We start from the raw sequence: 15,576 nt of genomic DNA, 5'->3' as shown, positions 1-15,576 counted from the left end.
TGCTGTTCTATGTTATAAATCACTGGTTCAGCCTCAGCTGGAGTATCACACCCAGTTCTGGTAACCACACTTTAAGAAAGGTGCAATGACATTGGAGAGAGAGTGCAGAAAAGATTCTCAAAAATGGTTTCAGGGATGAGAAACTTGTTACACAGAAAGATTGGAGAAGTGGGGACTGTTCTCCTTGGAGAAGGGGAGACGGAGAGGAGGCTGGATTGAGGTATTCAAAATCATGAGGGGCCTGGACAGAGTAGACAAGCAGTAACGGTTTCCATTGGTGGAAGGATCAAGAACCAGAGAACACAGATTTACGGTAATTGGCAAAAGAAGCAATGGAAGCACGAGGAGAAACTTAACACACAGCGAGTGCTTAGAATCTGCATTGCCCGATTGCATGGTAGAGGAAGAATCAAGAGGCATTCAAAAGAGAATTGGATTATCTGAAAAGGAAGAATGTGCAGGCTTACGGGGAAAAAATCAGGGGAGGGGCACTAAGTGAATTGTTCCTTCAGAGGGCCAGCACTGACAAAACAGGCCAAATGACCTCCTTCTGTGCTGAAACAGTGTGATTGTTATCTTCAGCCTCTACCATAAACTTCATTCTCTTCTCCAGTTTCCAAACACTTGCTAAGACACTGCCTCAAGGTGAACTAGACAAGACAGCCCATGACCTCATTGTCTGATTCAACCTGAAGCTAAACTTCTAACTGCATCACAATGTCACCTTATTTATATCTTTGTAATTTTATCCACCCGTCCTTCCGATTGCTTTTGACAGATTTCTCCATTCTAATACTCTGGTGGATGGCCTTTGATCCCAAAACCCTTTAGTTCATCCAAAGCAGTGCCAGATCTATCTTACCCCACATCAAATCCCAGTGGTCCAACATTCCTCTCCCTGTTGACCTACATTTGGTGCCTTAAATTTAATACTTTTAGCCTTGTGTTTTAAACTTTCCCCAAAGCCTTCCATGAACTCTCTGCTCCTCTGGTTATTTTTGCACCATATTTCCCTCACCACACTATTGACTGAACACTCCAATTCCAACCTTCCTTGCTTCTGTTAAGACCAGCTTTAAGACCCACCTCTTCAACTAGACTTTCGAACACTATATCCTTCCTTAGTTAAGCAATCATTTTGTTTTAATTCTGCCTCTGGGAAGCATGCTGCTATAATGAAGAAACTAAGTTTCCCTTTAACTATTTTGAAAAACTGTTAAGACTATACAATGACTGAGAATTACAAGACAAGTTTCTATACAAGTAATTAATTTAAATCCAACATGTGCAATATCACAAATTTCTATTCATGTATATTCAAAGTACAATGCACGCAAAATGTCACAGGAAAAGCATTAAAAATAAAATGGAGATCACCTGTAGCAAAACAATGTGTCTGGTGGTCATGGTCATATTTAGCGATCAGGTTAGCTGTATAAATGACTTTTGGGGTGAAGTGTTACACAGATGCAGATGCACGTCAAATGTCCAATCTACATGCAAAGTGGTGCCTCAGGCTGGTTTATTCATGAGTTACCTGAGAAGAGGTCACGAAAAGTCATTGGCAAATAGGGTGAAGGAAAATCCCAAGGCTTTTTACACATACATAAAAAGCAAGAGGGTAGCCAGGGAAAGTGTTGGCCCACTGAAGGATAGGCAAGAGAATCTATGTGTGAAGCCAGAGGAAATGGGCGAGGTACTAAATGAATACTTTGCATCAGTATTCACCAAAGAGAAGGAATTGGTGGATGTTGAGTCTGGAGAAAGGTGTGTAGATAGCCTGGGTCACATTGAGATCCAAAAAGATGAGGTGTTGGACGTCTTGAAAAATATTACAGTAGATAAGTCCCCAGGGCCGAATGGGATCTACCCCAGAATACTGAAGGAGGCTAGAGAGGAAATTGCTGAGGCCTTGACAGAAACCTTTGGATCCTCATTGTCTTCAGGTGGTGTCCCAGAGGACTGGAAAATAGCCAATGTTGTTCCTTTGTTTAAGAAGGGTAACAAGGATAACCCAGGGAACTGCAGGCCGGTGAGCCTTACGTCAGTGGTAGGGAAATTACTGGAGACAATTCTTCCGAGACAGGATCTACTCCCATTTGGAAGCAAATGGACATATTAGTGAGAGGCAGCATGGTTTTGTGAAGGGGAGGTCGTGTCTCACTAACTTGATAAGAGTTTTTTTGAAGAGGTCACAAAGATGACTGATGCAGGTAGGGCAGTGGATGTTGTCTATATGGACTTCAGTAAGGCCTTTGACAGGGTCCCTCATGGTAGACTGGTACAAAAGGTGAAGTCACACAGGATCAGGGGTGAGCTGGTTAGGTGGATACAGAACTGGCTAGGTCATAGAAGGCAGAGAGTAGCAATGGAAGGGTGCTTTTCTAATTGGAGGGCTGTGACTAGTGTTCCGCAGGGATCAGTGCTGGGACCATTGCTGTTCGTAGTATAGATAAATGATTTAGAGGAAAATGTAACTGGTCTGATTAGTAAGTTTGCAGACGACACAAAGGTTGGTGGAATTATGGATAGCGATGAGGACTGTCAGAGGATACAGCAGGATTTAGATCGTTGGGAGATTTGGGCGGAGAGATGGCAGATCGAGTTTAATCCATACAAATGAGGTAATGCATTTGGAAGGTCTAATGCAGGTTGGGAATTTACAGTGAATGGTAGAACCCTCAAGAGTATTGACAGTCAGAGAGATCTAGGTGTACAGGTCCACAGGTCACAAAGTGGCAACACAGGTGGAGAAGGTAGTCAAGAAGGCATATGGCATGCTTGCCTTCATTCGGGGCATGGAGTATAAAAATTGGCAAGTCATGTTGCAGCTGTATAGAACCTTAGTTAGGCCACACTTGGAGTATATAGTGTTCAATTCTGGTCGCCAGACTACCGGAAGGATGTGGAGACTTTAGAGAGGTTGCAGAAGAGATTTACCAGGATGTTGCCTGGTATGGAGGGCATTAGCTAGGAGGAGCGGTTAAGTAAACTCGGTTTGTTCTCACTGGAACAACGGAGGTTGAGGGGCGACCTGTTAGAGGTCTACAAAATTATGAGGGGCATAGACAGAGTGGATAGTCAGAGGCTTTTCCCAGGGTAGAGGGGTCAATTACTAGGGGGCATAGGTTTAAGGTGTGAGGGGCAAGGTTTAGAGGAGATGTACGAGGCAAGTTTTTTCTTTTCTTTTTTACACAGAGGGTAGTGGGTGCCTGGAACTCGCTGCCGGAGGTGGTGGAAGCAGGGACGATCGTGACATTTAAGGGGCACCTTGACAAATACATGAATAGGATGGGAATAGAGGGATACGGACCCAGGAAGTGTAGAAGATTTTAGTTTAGACGGGCAGCATGGTCGGCACGGGCTTGGAGGGCTGAAGGGTCTGTTCCTGTGCTGTACGTTTCTTTGTACTTTGGGTTGCAAGCAAGCTGTATTGGAATCAAGTACAAATACTGAAGAGCTAAATTTCTTCACAAACCATCTCTCAATGAGTATAGTATCTTTATACAACCTCAAAATACCTTATCTACAATTTCAGTCATCCACCAAACCACCCAATTGTTACAGGCACGTGAAAATGCACTTTTCACACCACACCCACAATGCCTCACAAAGTAGAACTGGAAATGTAATCTCTTCCAAAAATAATTCAATCTCATTTGGAAGTAGCTTCACATCAGCTACTAGCTCCAACATGATCTGTAACACAAGAACAAAATCTTCTTCATACATGTCGGATGTCAAACATTCATAGACATTATGTCACAGGATTGCCTTTGGTTTACAAAGCAATTCACCAACAAATATTCCTGGATCCAACTCATTAGAACTGCTGTGTCAAAGGTTTTCCAAAGCTCAATTCTACTTAATCAGCTTTATAAGTCATCTTATACGATTAGATGGACACCCTTTGCAAAGTGGGATTTGCTTACCTATGCTTCCAGCGTGGGGATCTCGATCTTGATCGAACCATTATGCCAGGTAATCAGCAACCCTCAGAGCTGTGGCTGTGATAAATATACAAGTATACACATCAGAACTTCAACATTTTACGACACTGGGAACATTGCACAACCCCAACGCAAAGATCCTGTCACTAGATAGAGCACAGGAATGCCGTGCAAGTTCAGAAAATGAGCAGCAGCTGAAGTGCCGGTAGCAGCAGTTGCTGGTACTTTAAGTTAAGAACAGTGAGAGAAACGGGAGCCAAGAAGGTGTATCATAGAATCCCTACAGTGCAGGAGGCTATTTGGCCCATCGAGTCTTTCCGACCCTCTGAAGCAGCAATCTCCATAAGCCCACTCCCCCTACCCCCACCTAACTTGCACACCTTTGGGCACCAAGGGGCAATTTAGCAAGGCCAATCTACCCAAGCTGCATAAACTTTGACTGCGGGAGCAAACCAGAGGAAACCCCCGCACATAAGAAAGTACAAACTCCGCATGTAGTTACCCGGGTTCCTGGCGCTGCGAGACATCAGTGCTAACCACTGTGCCACCAGAGCCAGGGCAAACAGAAGGGAAGCCTCAGTTTTTTTATTGAGGGGTGGGGGGGCAGAAGACAGTCCCAGGTTTTTTTGGTCGAGGGGCAGGCACGATTTGGGTGGGGGGGGGGGGGGGGGGGGGGAATCCGTAGTTGGCCATCAGAAAGTGCTGGGAAGCTACATTCTTGAACCGCTGCAGTCCGAGGTGCTGTTAGGAGGAAGTTCCAGGGTTTTGACCCAGTGACGGCGATGGAACAGTGATATATACATATATTATATATACATACAAGTCAGGATGGTGAGTGACTTGGAGGGGAACCTCCAGATGGTGGGGTTTCCAAGTATATGCTGCTCTTGTCCTTCTAGATGGTAGTGATTGAGAGTTTGGAAGTTGCTGTCTAAGGAACCTTGGCAGGTTCCTGTAATGTATCTTGTAGATGGTCACACGGCTGCCACTGTTCATTGATGTTGGAGGGGTTGAATATTTGTGGAAAGGGGAGCATTAAACGGGCTTGAGTGTTGTTGGAGCTGCACTCATCCAGGCAAGTGGACAGTATTCCATTACACTCCTGACTTGTGCCTGACGGTGGACAGACTTGGGGGGTGGGGGGGGCGCAAGAGGCGAGGTATTCACTGTAGGATTTCTACCCTTCGAGATGCTCTGGTAGCCACAGTATTAATATAGCCAGTCTAGTTTCTGATCAACGTTAACCCCCCCCAGACTGTGGATTGCGGGGAACTGCAATAGGGTGACATTGCGAATGTCACAGGGGTGATGGTTAGATCCTCTCTTGTAGGAGATGGTCATTGCCAGGCGAGAATGTAACTTGCCACTACTTGTTAGCCCAAGCCAGGCTATGTATATGGACTACTTGATTATCCGAGTGGTCGCAAACGGTGCTGAACATAGTGCAGTCATCTGTGAACATCCCCACCTCTGGCCTGAAGATGGAAGGAAGGTCAGTGGTGAAGCAGCTGAAGATGGTTGGACTTCGGCCACAACCCTGAGGAACTCCTGCAGTGATGTCCTAGAATGGAGATGGTTGACCTCCAATAACCACAACCATCTTACTTTGTGCTAGATATGACTCCAAACAGCAGAATTTTCCCCGATTTCCAGTGACTCCAGTTTTGCTAAGGTTCCTTGATGCCTTACTCAGTCAAATGCTGCCTTGATGTAAAGGGCAGTCACCCTCACCTCTGGCATTCAGCTCTTATGTCCATGTTTGATCCAAGGCTGTAATGAGATCAGGAGATGAATGACCCCGGTAGAACCCAAACTCAGCGTCCGTGTGCAGTCTTTTGTTGAGAAAGTGCCGCTTGATAGCACTGTTGATGACTCCTTCCATCATTTTGCTGATGATGGAGATTAGACTGATAGGGCGGTAATTGGCTGTGTTGGGCAATTTTCCACATTTCCAGATAGATGCTAACATTCTAGCTGTCCTGGAACAGCTCGATAAGGTGCAGCAAATTCTGGTGCACAAGTCTTCAGTACTATTGCCGGAATATTGTCAGGGCTGATATCCGTTGCAGTATCCAGTGCCTTCAGCCATTCTGGCTGAAGATTGTTGCGAATGTATAGAACCTTAGTTAGGCCACACTTGGAGTATAGTGTTCAATTCTGGTCGCCACACTACCAGAAGGATGTGGAGGCTTTAGAGAGGGTGCAGAAGAGATTTACCAGAATGTTGCCTGGTATGGAGGGCATAAGCAATGAGGAGCGATTGAATAAACTCGGTTTGTTCTCACTGGAACGAAGGAGGTTGAGGGGCGACCTGATAGAGGTATACAAAATTATGAGGGGCATAGACAGAGTGGATAGTCAGAGGCTTTTCCCCAGGGTAGAGGGGTCAATTACTAGGGGGCATAGGTTTAAGGTGAGAGGGGCAAAGTTTAGAGTAGATGTACGAGGCAAGTTTTTTTACGCAGAGGGTAGTGGGTGGCCTGGAACTCACTACCGGAGGAGGTAGTGGAAGCAGGACGATAGGGACATTTAAGGGGCATCTTGACAAATATATGAATAGGATGGGAATAGAAGGATACGGACCCAGGAAGTGTAGAAGATTGTAGTTTAGTCGGGCAGTATGGTCGGCACGGGCTTGGAGGGCCGAAGGGCCTGTTCCTGTGCTGTACATTTCTTTGTTCTTTGTTGCATCAGCCGAGTCTTTTGCAGATTGTCCGGGGCTCCTCCATCTTCAAATATGGAGATATTTGTGGAACTTCCTCCTCTAGTGAATTGTTTCAATTGTCCACCACCATTCACAGCTACATACGGCAGGACTGCAGAGCTTAGATCTGATGCTATTGCTGTGGAATTGCTTAGCTCTATTACTTGCTGCTTATGCTGTTTGGCACACAGGTAGCCCTGTGTTGTAGTTTCACCAGGTTGACAGCTCATTTTTAGGCATGCCCTTCTGCATTCTTTATTGAACAGGGTAGATCCCCTGGCTGGATGGTAATGGTAGAGTGGGGGGTTATGTTGCACTACGAGGTTGCAGATCATGGTCTAGTACAATCCTGCTCCTGCGAATGGCCCAGTGTCTAATGGATGTCCAGTTTTGAGTTGATGGATCTGTTTGAAGTCTATCTCGTGCTACACACAATGGAGGGTATCCTCAATGTGAAGACAGGACTTTGTCTTCACAAGGACTGTGCAGTCGTCACTTCTACCCATACTGCCAAGGACAGATGCGTCTGCAGCAGGCAGGTTGGCGAGGATGAGGTCAAGTATGTTTTTCCCTCACCACCTGCTGCAGTCTCAGTATAGCAGCTATGTCCTTCAGGACCTGGCCAGCTCGGTCTGTGGTGGTACTTCTGAAACACCCAGTGATTAAAATTTAAGTCCCCCACCCAGTGTATATTCTGTGCCCTTGCCACCATCAGCGATTCCTCCAAGTGGTGTTCAACATAGAGTACTGATTCATTAGCTGATGATGGACAGTATGTGGTAATCAGCAGGTTTCCTTGCCCATGTTTAACCTGAAGCCATGAGACTTCAGGCAGTCCAGATTCGATGTTGAGGGCTGTCAGGACAACTCCCTTCTCACTGTATACCACTGTGCTGCCGCCACCCCTGCTGGGTCTGTCCTGCCCCCGAGACAGGGCATACCCACAAATCCTGATGGTGGTGTCTGGGTCATAGTCATACTCAATACCTTACAGACAATGTCAGGCTGTTGCTTGACTAGCTCTCCCGACTTTGGCACAAGGACCCAGATATTAATAAGGACGACCTTGGAGGGGTTTGCCGGTGTTGTTTCCAGTGCCTGGGTTGATGCAAGGTGGTCCATCCAGTTTCATTCCTTTTTCGTGGCAGTTGAATACAACTGCTTGGCCATTTCAGAGGGCATTTGAGGTCAACCACATCGCTGTGGGTCTGGAGTCACACATAGGCCAGACCAGGGAAGGGCAGCCAGTTTTTTCCCTAAAAGACATTAGTGACCCAAACGGGTTTCTATATTAATGGCTCTTAATTCCAGATATTTTATTGCAAATTTAAATTACATCATGGACCCAGACCATTTGCCTTCTGGATTACAAGTCCAACAATGATTCCATTTACGCCACCGTCTGCCCAGGTAGTGGGCACAGTCCCAGTTTTTGGGGGGGGGGGGGGGGGGGGGTGAGGCAGAAAGAGACAGACATGTGATTTTTGGGGAGGGGGGGTGATGGTGTGAGGACAGTCCTTGTGTGGGAGGAGGGGGGGTGGAAGGGAGAGGGATGGGCACCGAGAGGGAGAGGTGGTGGGGGTGGGAGAGCGGGGCCGGGGGGGAGAGCACGGGGCTGGGGGGGGGGAGAGAGAAAGAGAGAGAGGCGGGGGCAGGGCGGGGGGGGGAAGAGGAAGAGAGCGGGGCGGGGGGGGTGTGAGATCGGGGCGCAGTGAGAGCGGGGCCCCGGGGGGGGGGGGGGGGGGGGGAAGAGAAGAGCGGGGCCGGGGGGGGGGGGGGGGGAGAAAGAGGAGAGCGGGTCCGGGGGGAAGAGGAGGAGAGCGGGGCCCGGGGGGGGGAAGAGGAGAGTGGGGCCCGGGGGGGGGGAGAAGAGGAGAGCGGGGCTCGGGGGGGGGGGGGGGGGGGGGGGGGGGGGGAGAGGAGAGCGGAGCCCGGGGGGGGGGGGAGGAGAGAGAGAGAAGAGAGCGGGGGGGGGGGGGGGGAGAAGAGAGCGGGGGGGGGGGGAGAGAGCGGGGGGGGGAAGAGAGCGGGGGGGGGGGAGAACGGGGGGGGGGGGGAGAGAGCGGGGGGGGGAGAGCGGGGGGGGGGAGAGCGGGGGGGGGGGAGAGCAGGGGGGGGGAAGAGAGCGGGGGGGAGGAGAAGAGAGCAGGGGGGAGGAGAAGAGAGCGGGGGGGAGGAGAAGAGAGCAGGGGGGAGGAGAAGAGAGCGGGGGGGAGGAGAAGAGAGCGGGGGGGAGGAGAAGAGAGCGGGGGGGAGGAGAAGAGAGCGGGGGGGAGGAGAAGAGAGCGGGGGGGAGGAGAAGAGAGCGGGGGGGAGGAGAAGAGAGCGGGGGGGGGGAGAAGAGAGCGGGGGGGGGGGGAGAAGAGAGCGGGGGGGGGAGAAGAGAGCGGGGGGGGGAGAAGAGAGCGGGGGGGGGAGAAGAGAGCGGGGGGGGGGGAGAAGAGAGCGGGGGGGGGGAGAAGAGAGCGGGGGGGGGAGAAGAGAGCGGGGGGGGAGAAGAGAGCGGGGGGGGGAGAAGAGAGCGGGGGGGAGAAGAGAGCGGGGGGGGGAGAAGAGAGCGGGGGGGGAGAAGAGAGCGGGGGGGGAGAAGAGAGCGGGGGGGGAGAAGAGAGCGGGGGGGGAGAAGAGAGCGGGGGGGGAGAAGAGAGCGGGGGGGGAGAAGAGAGCGGGGGGGGAGAAGAGAGCGGGGGGGGAGAAGAGAGCGGGGGGGGAGAAGAGAGCGGGGGGGGAGAAGAGAGCGGGGGGGGAGAAGAGAGCGGGGGGGGAGAAGAGAGCGGGGGGGGAGAAGAGAGCGGGGGGGGAGAAGAGAGCGGGGGGGGAGAAGAGAGCGGGGGGGGAGAAGAGAGCGGGGGGGGAGAAGAGAGCGGGGGGGGAGAAGAGAGCGGGGGGGGAGAAGAGAGCGGGGGGGGAGAAGAGAGCGGGGGGGGAGAAGAGAGCGGGGGGGGGAGAAGAGAGCGGGGGGGGAGAAGAGAGCGGGGGGGGAGAAGAGAGCGGGGGGGGAGAAGAGAGCGGGGGGGGAGAAGAGAGCGGGGGGGGAGAAGAGAGCGGGGGGGGAGAAGAGAGCGGGGGGGGAGAAGAGAGCGGGGGGGGAGAAGAGAGCGGGGGGGAGAAGAGAGCGGGGGGGGAGAAGAGAGCGGGGGGGGAGAAGAGAGCGGGGGGGGAGAAGAGAGCGGGGGGGGAGAAGAGAGCGGGGGGGGGAGAAGAGAGCGGGGGGGGGAGAAGAGAGCGGGGGGGGGAGAAGAGAGCGGGGGGGGAGAAGAGAGCGGGGGGGGAGAAGAGAGCGGGGGGGGAGAAGAGAGCGGGGGGGGAGAAGAGAGCGGGGGGGGAGAAGAGAGCGGGGGGGGAGAAGAGAGCGGGGGGGGAGAAGAGAGCGGGGGGGGAGAAGAGAGCGGGGGGGGAGAAGAGAGCGGGGGGGGAGAAGAGAGCGGGGGGGGAGAAGAGAGCGGGGGGGGAGAAGAGAGCGGGGGGGAGAAGAGAGCGGGGGGGGAGAAGAGAGCGGGGGGGGAGAAGAGAGCGGGGGGGGAGAAGAGAGCGGGGGGGGAGAAGAGAGCGGGGGGGGAGAAGAGAGCGGGGGGGGAGAAGAGAGCGGGGGGGGAGAAGAGAGCGGGGGGGGAGAAGAGAGCGGGGGGGGAGAAGAGAGCGGGGGGGGAGAAGAGAGCGGGGGGGGAGAAGAGAGCGGGGGGGGAGAAGAGAGCGGGGGGGGAGAAGAGAGCGGGGGGGGAGAAGAGAGCGGGGGGGGAGAAGAGAGCGGGGGGGGAGAAGAGAGCGGGGGGGGAGAAGAGAGCGGGGGGGGAGAAGAGAGCGGGGGGGGAGAAGAGAGCGGGGGGGGAGAAGAGAGCGGGGGGGGAGAAGAGAGCGGGGGGGGAGAAGAGAGCGGGGGGGGGAGAAGAGAGCGGGGGGGGGAGAAGAGAGCGGGGGGGGGAGAAGAGAGCGGGGGGGGGAGAAGAGAGCGGGGGGGGGAGAAGAGAGCGGGGGGGGGAGAAGAGAGCGGGGGGGGGGGGAGAAGAGAGCGGGGGGGGGGAGAAGAGAGCGGGGGGGGAGAAGAGAGCGGGGGGGGGAGAAGAGAGCGGGGGGGGAGAAGAGAGCGGGGGGGGAGAAGAGAGCGGGGGGGGAGAAGAGAGCGGGGGGGGAGAAGAGAGCGGGGGGGGAGAAGAGAGCGGGGGGGGGAGAAGAGAGCGGGGGGGGAGAAGAGAGCGGGGGGGGAGAAGAGAGCGGGGGGGAGAAGAGAGCGGGGGGGAGAAGAGAGCGGGGGGGGGAGAAGAGAGCGGGGGGGGGAGAAGAGAGCGGGGGGGGAGAAGAGAGCGGGGGGGGAGAAGAGAGCGGGGGGGGAGAAGAGAGCGGGGGGGGAGAAGAGAGCGGGGGGGGAGAAGAGAGCGGGGGGGGAGAAGAGAGCGGGGGGGGAGAAGAGAGCGGGGGGGGAGAAGAGAGCGGGGGGGGGAGAAGAGAGCGGGGGGGGAGAAGAGAGCGGGGGGGGGGAGAAGAGAGCGGGGGGGGGGAGAAGAGAGCGGGGGGGGGAGAAGAGAGCGGGGGGGGGAGAAGAGAGCGGGGGGGGGAGAAGAGAGCGGGGGGGGGAGAAGAGAGCGGGGGGGGGAGAAGAGAGCGGGGGGGGGAGAAGAGAGCGGGGGGGGGAGAAGAGAGCGGGGGGGGAGAAGAGAGCGGGGGGGGAGAAGAGAGCGGGGGGGGAGAAGAGAGCGGGGGGGGGGAGAAGAGAGCGGGGGGGGGGGAGAGAAGAGAGCGGGGGGGGGGGAGAAAAGAGCCGGGGGGGGTGGGGGGGGGGGGGAAAGAGCCGCGGGGGGGGGGGAGAAAAGAGCCGGGGGGGGTGGGGGGGGGAGAAAAGAGCCGCGGGGGGGGGGGGGGGGAGAAAAGAGCCGGGGGGGGGGGGGGGAGAAAAGAGCCGGGGGGGGGGGGAGAAAAGAGCCGGGGGGGGGTGGGGGGGGGAGAAAAGAGCCGGGGGGGGGGGGAGAAAAGAGCCGGGGGGGGGGGGGGGGGAGAAAAGAGCCGGGGGGGGGGGGGGGAGAGGAGAAAAGAGCCGGGGGGGGGGGGGGGAGAAAAGAGCCGGGGGGGGGGGGGGGAGAGAAAAGAGCCGGGGGGGGGGGGGGGGGAGAGAAAAGAGCCGGGGGGGGGGGGGGGGGGAGAGAAAAGAGCCGGGGGGGGGGGGGGAGAAAAGAGCCGGGGGGGGGGGGGGGGGAGAAAAGAGCCGGGGGGGGGGGGGGGGAGAAAAGAGCGGGGGGGGGGGGGGGGGAGAGAAGAGAGCGGGGGGGGGGGGAGAGAAGAGAGCGGGGGGGGGGGGGGGAGAGAGCGGGGGGGGGGGAGAAGAGAGCGGGGGGGGGGAGAAGAGAGCGGGGGGGGGAGAAGAGAGCGGGGGGGGGGGAGAAGAGAGCGGGGGGGGGGAGAAGAGAGCGGGGGGGGGAGAAGAGAGCGGGGGGGGGGGGGAGAAGAGAGCGGGGGGGGGAGAAGAGAGCGGGGGGGGAAGAAGAGAGCGGGGGGGGAAGAAGAGAGCGGGGGGGGAAGAAGAGAGCGGGGGGGGAAGAAGAGAGCGGGGGGGGGAGGGGGAGAGAGAAGAGAGCGGGGGGGGAGAAGAGAGCGGGGGGGGGGGAGAAGAGAGCGGGGGGGGGAGAAGAGAGCGGGGGGGGGGGGGGAGAGAAGAGAGCCGGGGGGGGGGGGGGGGAGAGAAGAGAGCGGGGGGGGGGGGGGGAGAGAGAAGAGAGCGGGGGGGGGGAAAGAGAAAAGAGCTGGGGGTGGGGGAGAAAAGAGCCGGGGGGGGGGGGGGGAGAGAAAAGAGCCGGGGGGGGGGGGGGGAGAAAAGAGCCGGGGGGGGGGGGGGGAGAAAAGAGCCGGGGGGGGGGGGGGGAGAAAAGAGCCGGGGGGGGGGGGGGGAGAAAAGAGCCGGGGGGGGGGAAAAGAGCCGGGGGGGGGGAGAAAAGAGGGGGGGGGAAGAGCGGGGGGGGGGGGGGGAGAGCGGGGGGGGGGGAAGAAGAGAGCGGGGCGGGGGGGGGGAAGAAGAGAGCGGGGGGGGAGGGAGAAGAGAGCGGGGGCGGAGGGAGAAGAGAGCGGGGGGGGGGGGAGGAGAAGAGAGCGGGGGGGGGGAGGAGAAGAGAGCGGGGGGGGAGGAGAAGAGAGCGGGGGGGGGAGGAGAAGAGAGCGGGGGGGGAGGAGAAGAGAGCGGGGGGGGCCGGGGGGGAGCGGGCCGGGGGGGGGGGGGGGGGAGAGCGGGCCCGGGCGGGGGGGGGGGGGAGAGCGGGCCCGGGCGGGGGGGGGGGGGGGGGGAGGGCGGGGGGGAGGGGGGGGGGAGAGCGGGAGCGGGCCCGGGGGGGGGGGGGGGGGAGGAGAGCGGGCCCGGGGGGGGGGGGTGGGGGGAGCGGGCCGGGGGGGTGGGGGGGGCGGGCCCGGGGGGGGGAGCGGGCCCGGGGGGGGGGGGGGGGGGGAGAGGAGAGCGGGCCCGGGGGGGGGGGGGGGGGGGAGAGCGGGCCCGGGGGGGGGGGGCGGGGGAGGGCGAGCGGGCCCGGGGGGGGGGGGGGGGGGGAGGGCGAGCGGGCCCGGGGGGGGGGGGAGAGCGGGCCCGGGGGGTGGGGGGGGGGGAGAGCGGGCCCGGGGGGGGGGGGGGGGGGGAGAGGGAGCGGCCCGGGGGGGGGGGGGGGGGGGGAGAGGGAGCGGCCCGGGGGGGGGGGGGGAAGAGAGAAAGAGCGGGCCCGGGGGGGGGGGGGGGGGAGAGAGAGCGCGGGCCCGGGGGGGGGGGGGGGGGAGAGAGAGAGAGCGCGGGCCCGGGGGGGGGGGGGGGGGAGAAGAGAGCGGGCCCGGGGGGGGGGGGGGGGGAAAGAGAGCGGGCCCGGGGGGGGGGGGGGGGGGAGAAGAGGGCCGGATTGGGGGGGGGGGGGGTAGGAGCTGGGAAGGGGGCGGGCCCGCTCGTGCGCGCGACGAGGCAGGGCCCTGGAGCGGTGGCGCAGTGCACAAAGCGTCGACCGTTGGTGAGTGAGATATTTAACGGTCGGAGCTGAAGTGATTTAAAATAAGATGCGGCCTCCCCCCCGGGAATGTGCTCGTCTCTCTTTTCACTGGATTATCATCGACAAATCTGAAACTTACTCAGAGCTAGGAGATGCTGTCTGATTCACAGCGGCTCCGGAAACGCTCTGACTCAGGAAAGGTGCTCCTTTCCACAGCTGGCCTCCCTCCTCTCGGGCCTCAGCCGCTCAGATTCTGCGCTGCGTCGTCCACTCGACTGCTCAGGATCTGCCTCCCGAACAAAGTGCTGACCCCTGACCTTCGTGTGTGACAACTTCCGCTCTTTCGACATTCCGCGGACCACGTGTCCTGCGCCGGCTCCTGACTGGCCGCGGACTGAGAACCAGGCAGGCAGTGTTACTCAGGACTCAGAGCTGGCCAGATACATGCGCACTGTTCTTCATGGCTCAGAGCCGGCTAGGCACATGCGCAGTGTTGCTCAGGGCTCAGAGCCGGAAGACACAAGCGCAGTGTTGCATTCAGAATCCGACAGTTGTTCAAGCCTATTCGGCCCATCGTGTCATACTGGCTCTCCAAAAGAGCATTGCATCTCGTTCCATTCTACTGCCTCCTCCCCATAGTGCTGCAAATTGATTCTTCACACATAATCATCGAATTCCCTCTTTGAATGCTTCGATTGAACCTGCCTCCCAACACATTTTCAGCCAGCGCATTTCGAGAGATCAACTGCTTGCTGTTGAAAAAGATTTTCTTTTTTTGCCAATTACTTTAACTCTGCCTTTTCATTCACGAGGGGGATCAATTTCTCCCTATCTACTCTGTCCTGACCCCTCATGATTCTGAATACCTCATAGAGCCAGAGATTTACACAGAAAGAGGCACTTGGTCCTTAGTCGTGTATGCTTTGATGTTTCAAGTGCTCATCTAAATGCTTCTTATGTCTTGTGAGGGTTCCTGACTCTGGCAGTGAGTTCCAGATTCCCACAACCCTCTGGATGAAAACATTTTTCCTCAAATCCCCGCTAAATCACCTGCCCCTTTCCTTAAATCTACGCCCATGGTTATTGACCCCTTGGGCGAAACCATGTCACTCAATTTTGTACACTTCAATCATAGATATATAGAAGATAGGAGCAGGAGGAGGACTTTTGGCCCTTCAAGCTTACTCCACCATTCCTCACGATCATGGCTAATCATCCAACTCAATAGCCTAATCTTGCTTTCTCCCCATAGCCTTTGATCCCATTCTCCCCAAGTGCTATATGCAGCCGCCTCTTGAATATATTCAAAGTTTTAGCATCAACTACTTCCTGTGGCAGTGAATTCCACAGGCTCACCACTCTCTAGGTGAAGAAATGTCTCCTTATCTCTGTCCGAAATGGTTTACCCTGAATCTTCAGACTGTGACCCCTGGTTCTGGTCACACCCATCATTGGTAACATCTTCCCTGCATCTACCCTGTCTAGTTCCTGTTAGAATTTTATAAGTCTATGAGATCCCCCCCTCATTCTTCTGAACTCCAGCGAGAACAATCCCAACCTAGTCAATCTCTCCGCATATGACAGTCCCGCCATCCCTGGAATCAGGCTGGTAAACCTTCGCTGCACTCCCTCGAGAGCAAGAACATCCTTCCTCAGAGAAGGAGATGAAAACTGCACACAATACTCCAAGTGTGGCCTCACCAAGGCCCTGGTACAATTGCAGCAACACATCCCTGCTTCTATACTCGAAACCTCTCGCAATGAAGGCCAACATACCATTCGCCTTATTTACCGCCTGGTGCACCTGCATGCTTACCTTCAGCGAATGTGCACAAGGACACCCAGGTCCCGCTGCACACTCCCCTCTCCCAATTTACAACCATTCTGGTGGTAATCTGCCTTCCTGTTTTTGCTTCCAAAGTGAATAACCTCACATTTATCCAAATTATACGGCATCTGCCATTGATTTGCCCACTCG

General features: G+C 57.0%; 1 protein-coding gene across 1 annotated transcript in view; it reads right to left on the bottom strand.

The window, feature by feature from the left end:
• Window positions 1-13,929, bottom strand: part of LOC140428210 (BCLAF1 and THRAP3 family member 3-like) — a 57,554-nt gene extending 43,625 nt beyond the window's left edge. The window contains exons 1-2 of the mRNA XM_072514413.1: window positions 13,738-13,929; window positions 3,933-4,007 (exon numbers count right to left, since the gene is read on the bottom strand). Coding sequence (XP_072370514.1) covers window positions 3,933-3,973 — 41 coding nt within the window. The 5' untranslated portion in view covers window positions 3,974-4,007; window positions 13,738-13,929. The remainder of the gene's footprint in view (window positions 1-3,932; window positions 4,008-13,737) is intronic.
• Between the last annotated feature and the right edge of the window lie 1,647 nt (window positions 13,930-15,576).

Source organism: Scyliorhinus torazame, chromosome 8, assembly GCF_047496885.1.
Source record: "Scyliorhinus torazame isolate Kashiwa2021f chromosome 8, sScyTor2.1, whole genome shotgun sequence".
Lineage (NCBI taxonomy): Eukaryota > Metazoa > Chordata > Chondrichthyes > Carcharhiniformes > Scyliorhinidae > Scyliorhinus > Scyliorhinus torazame.
This window is presented reverse-complemented; position numbering and strand designations above follow the sequence as displayed.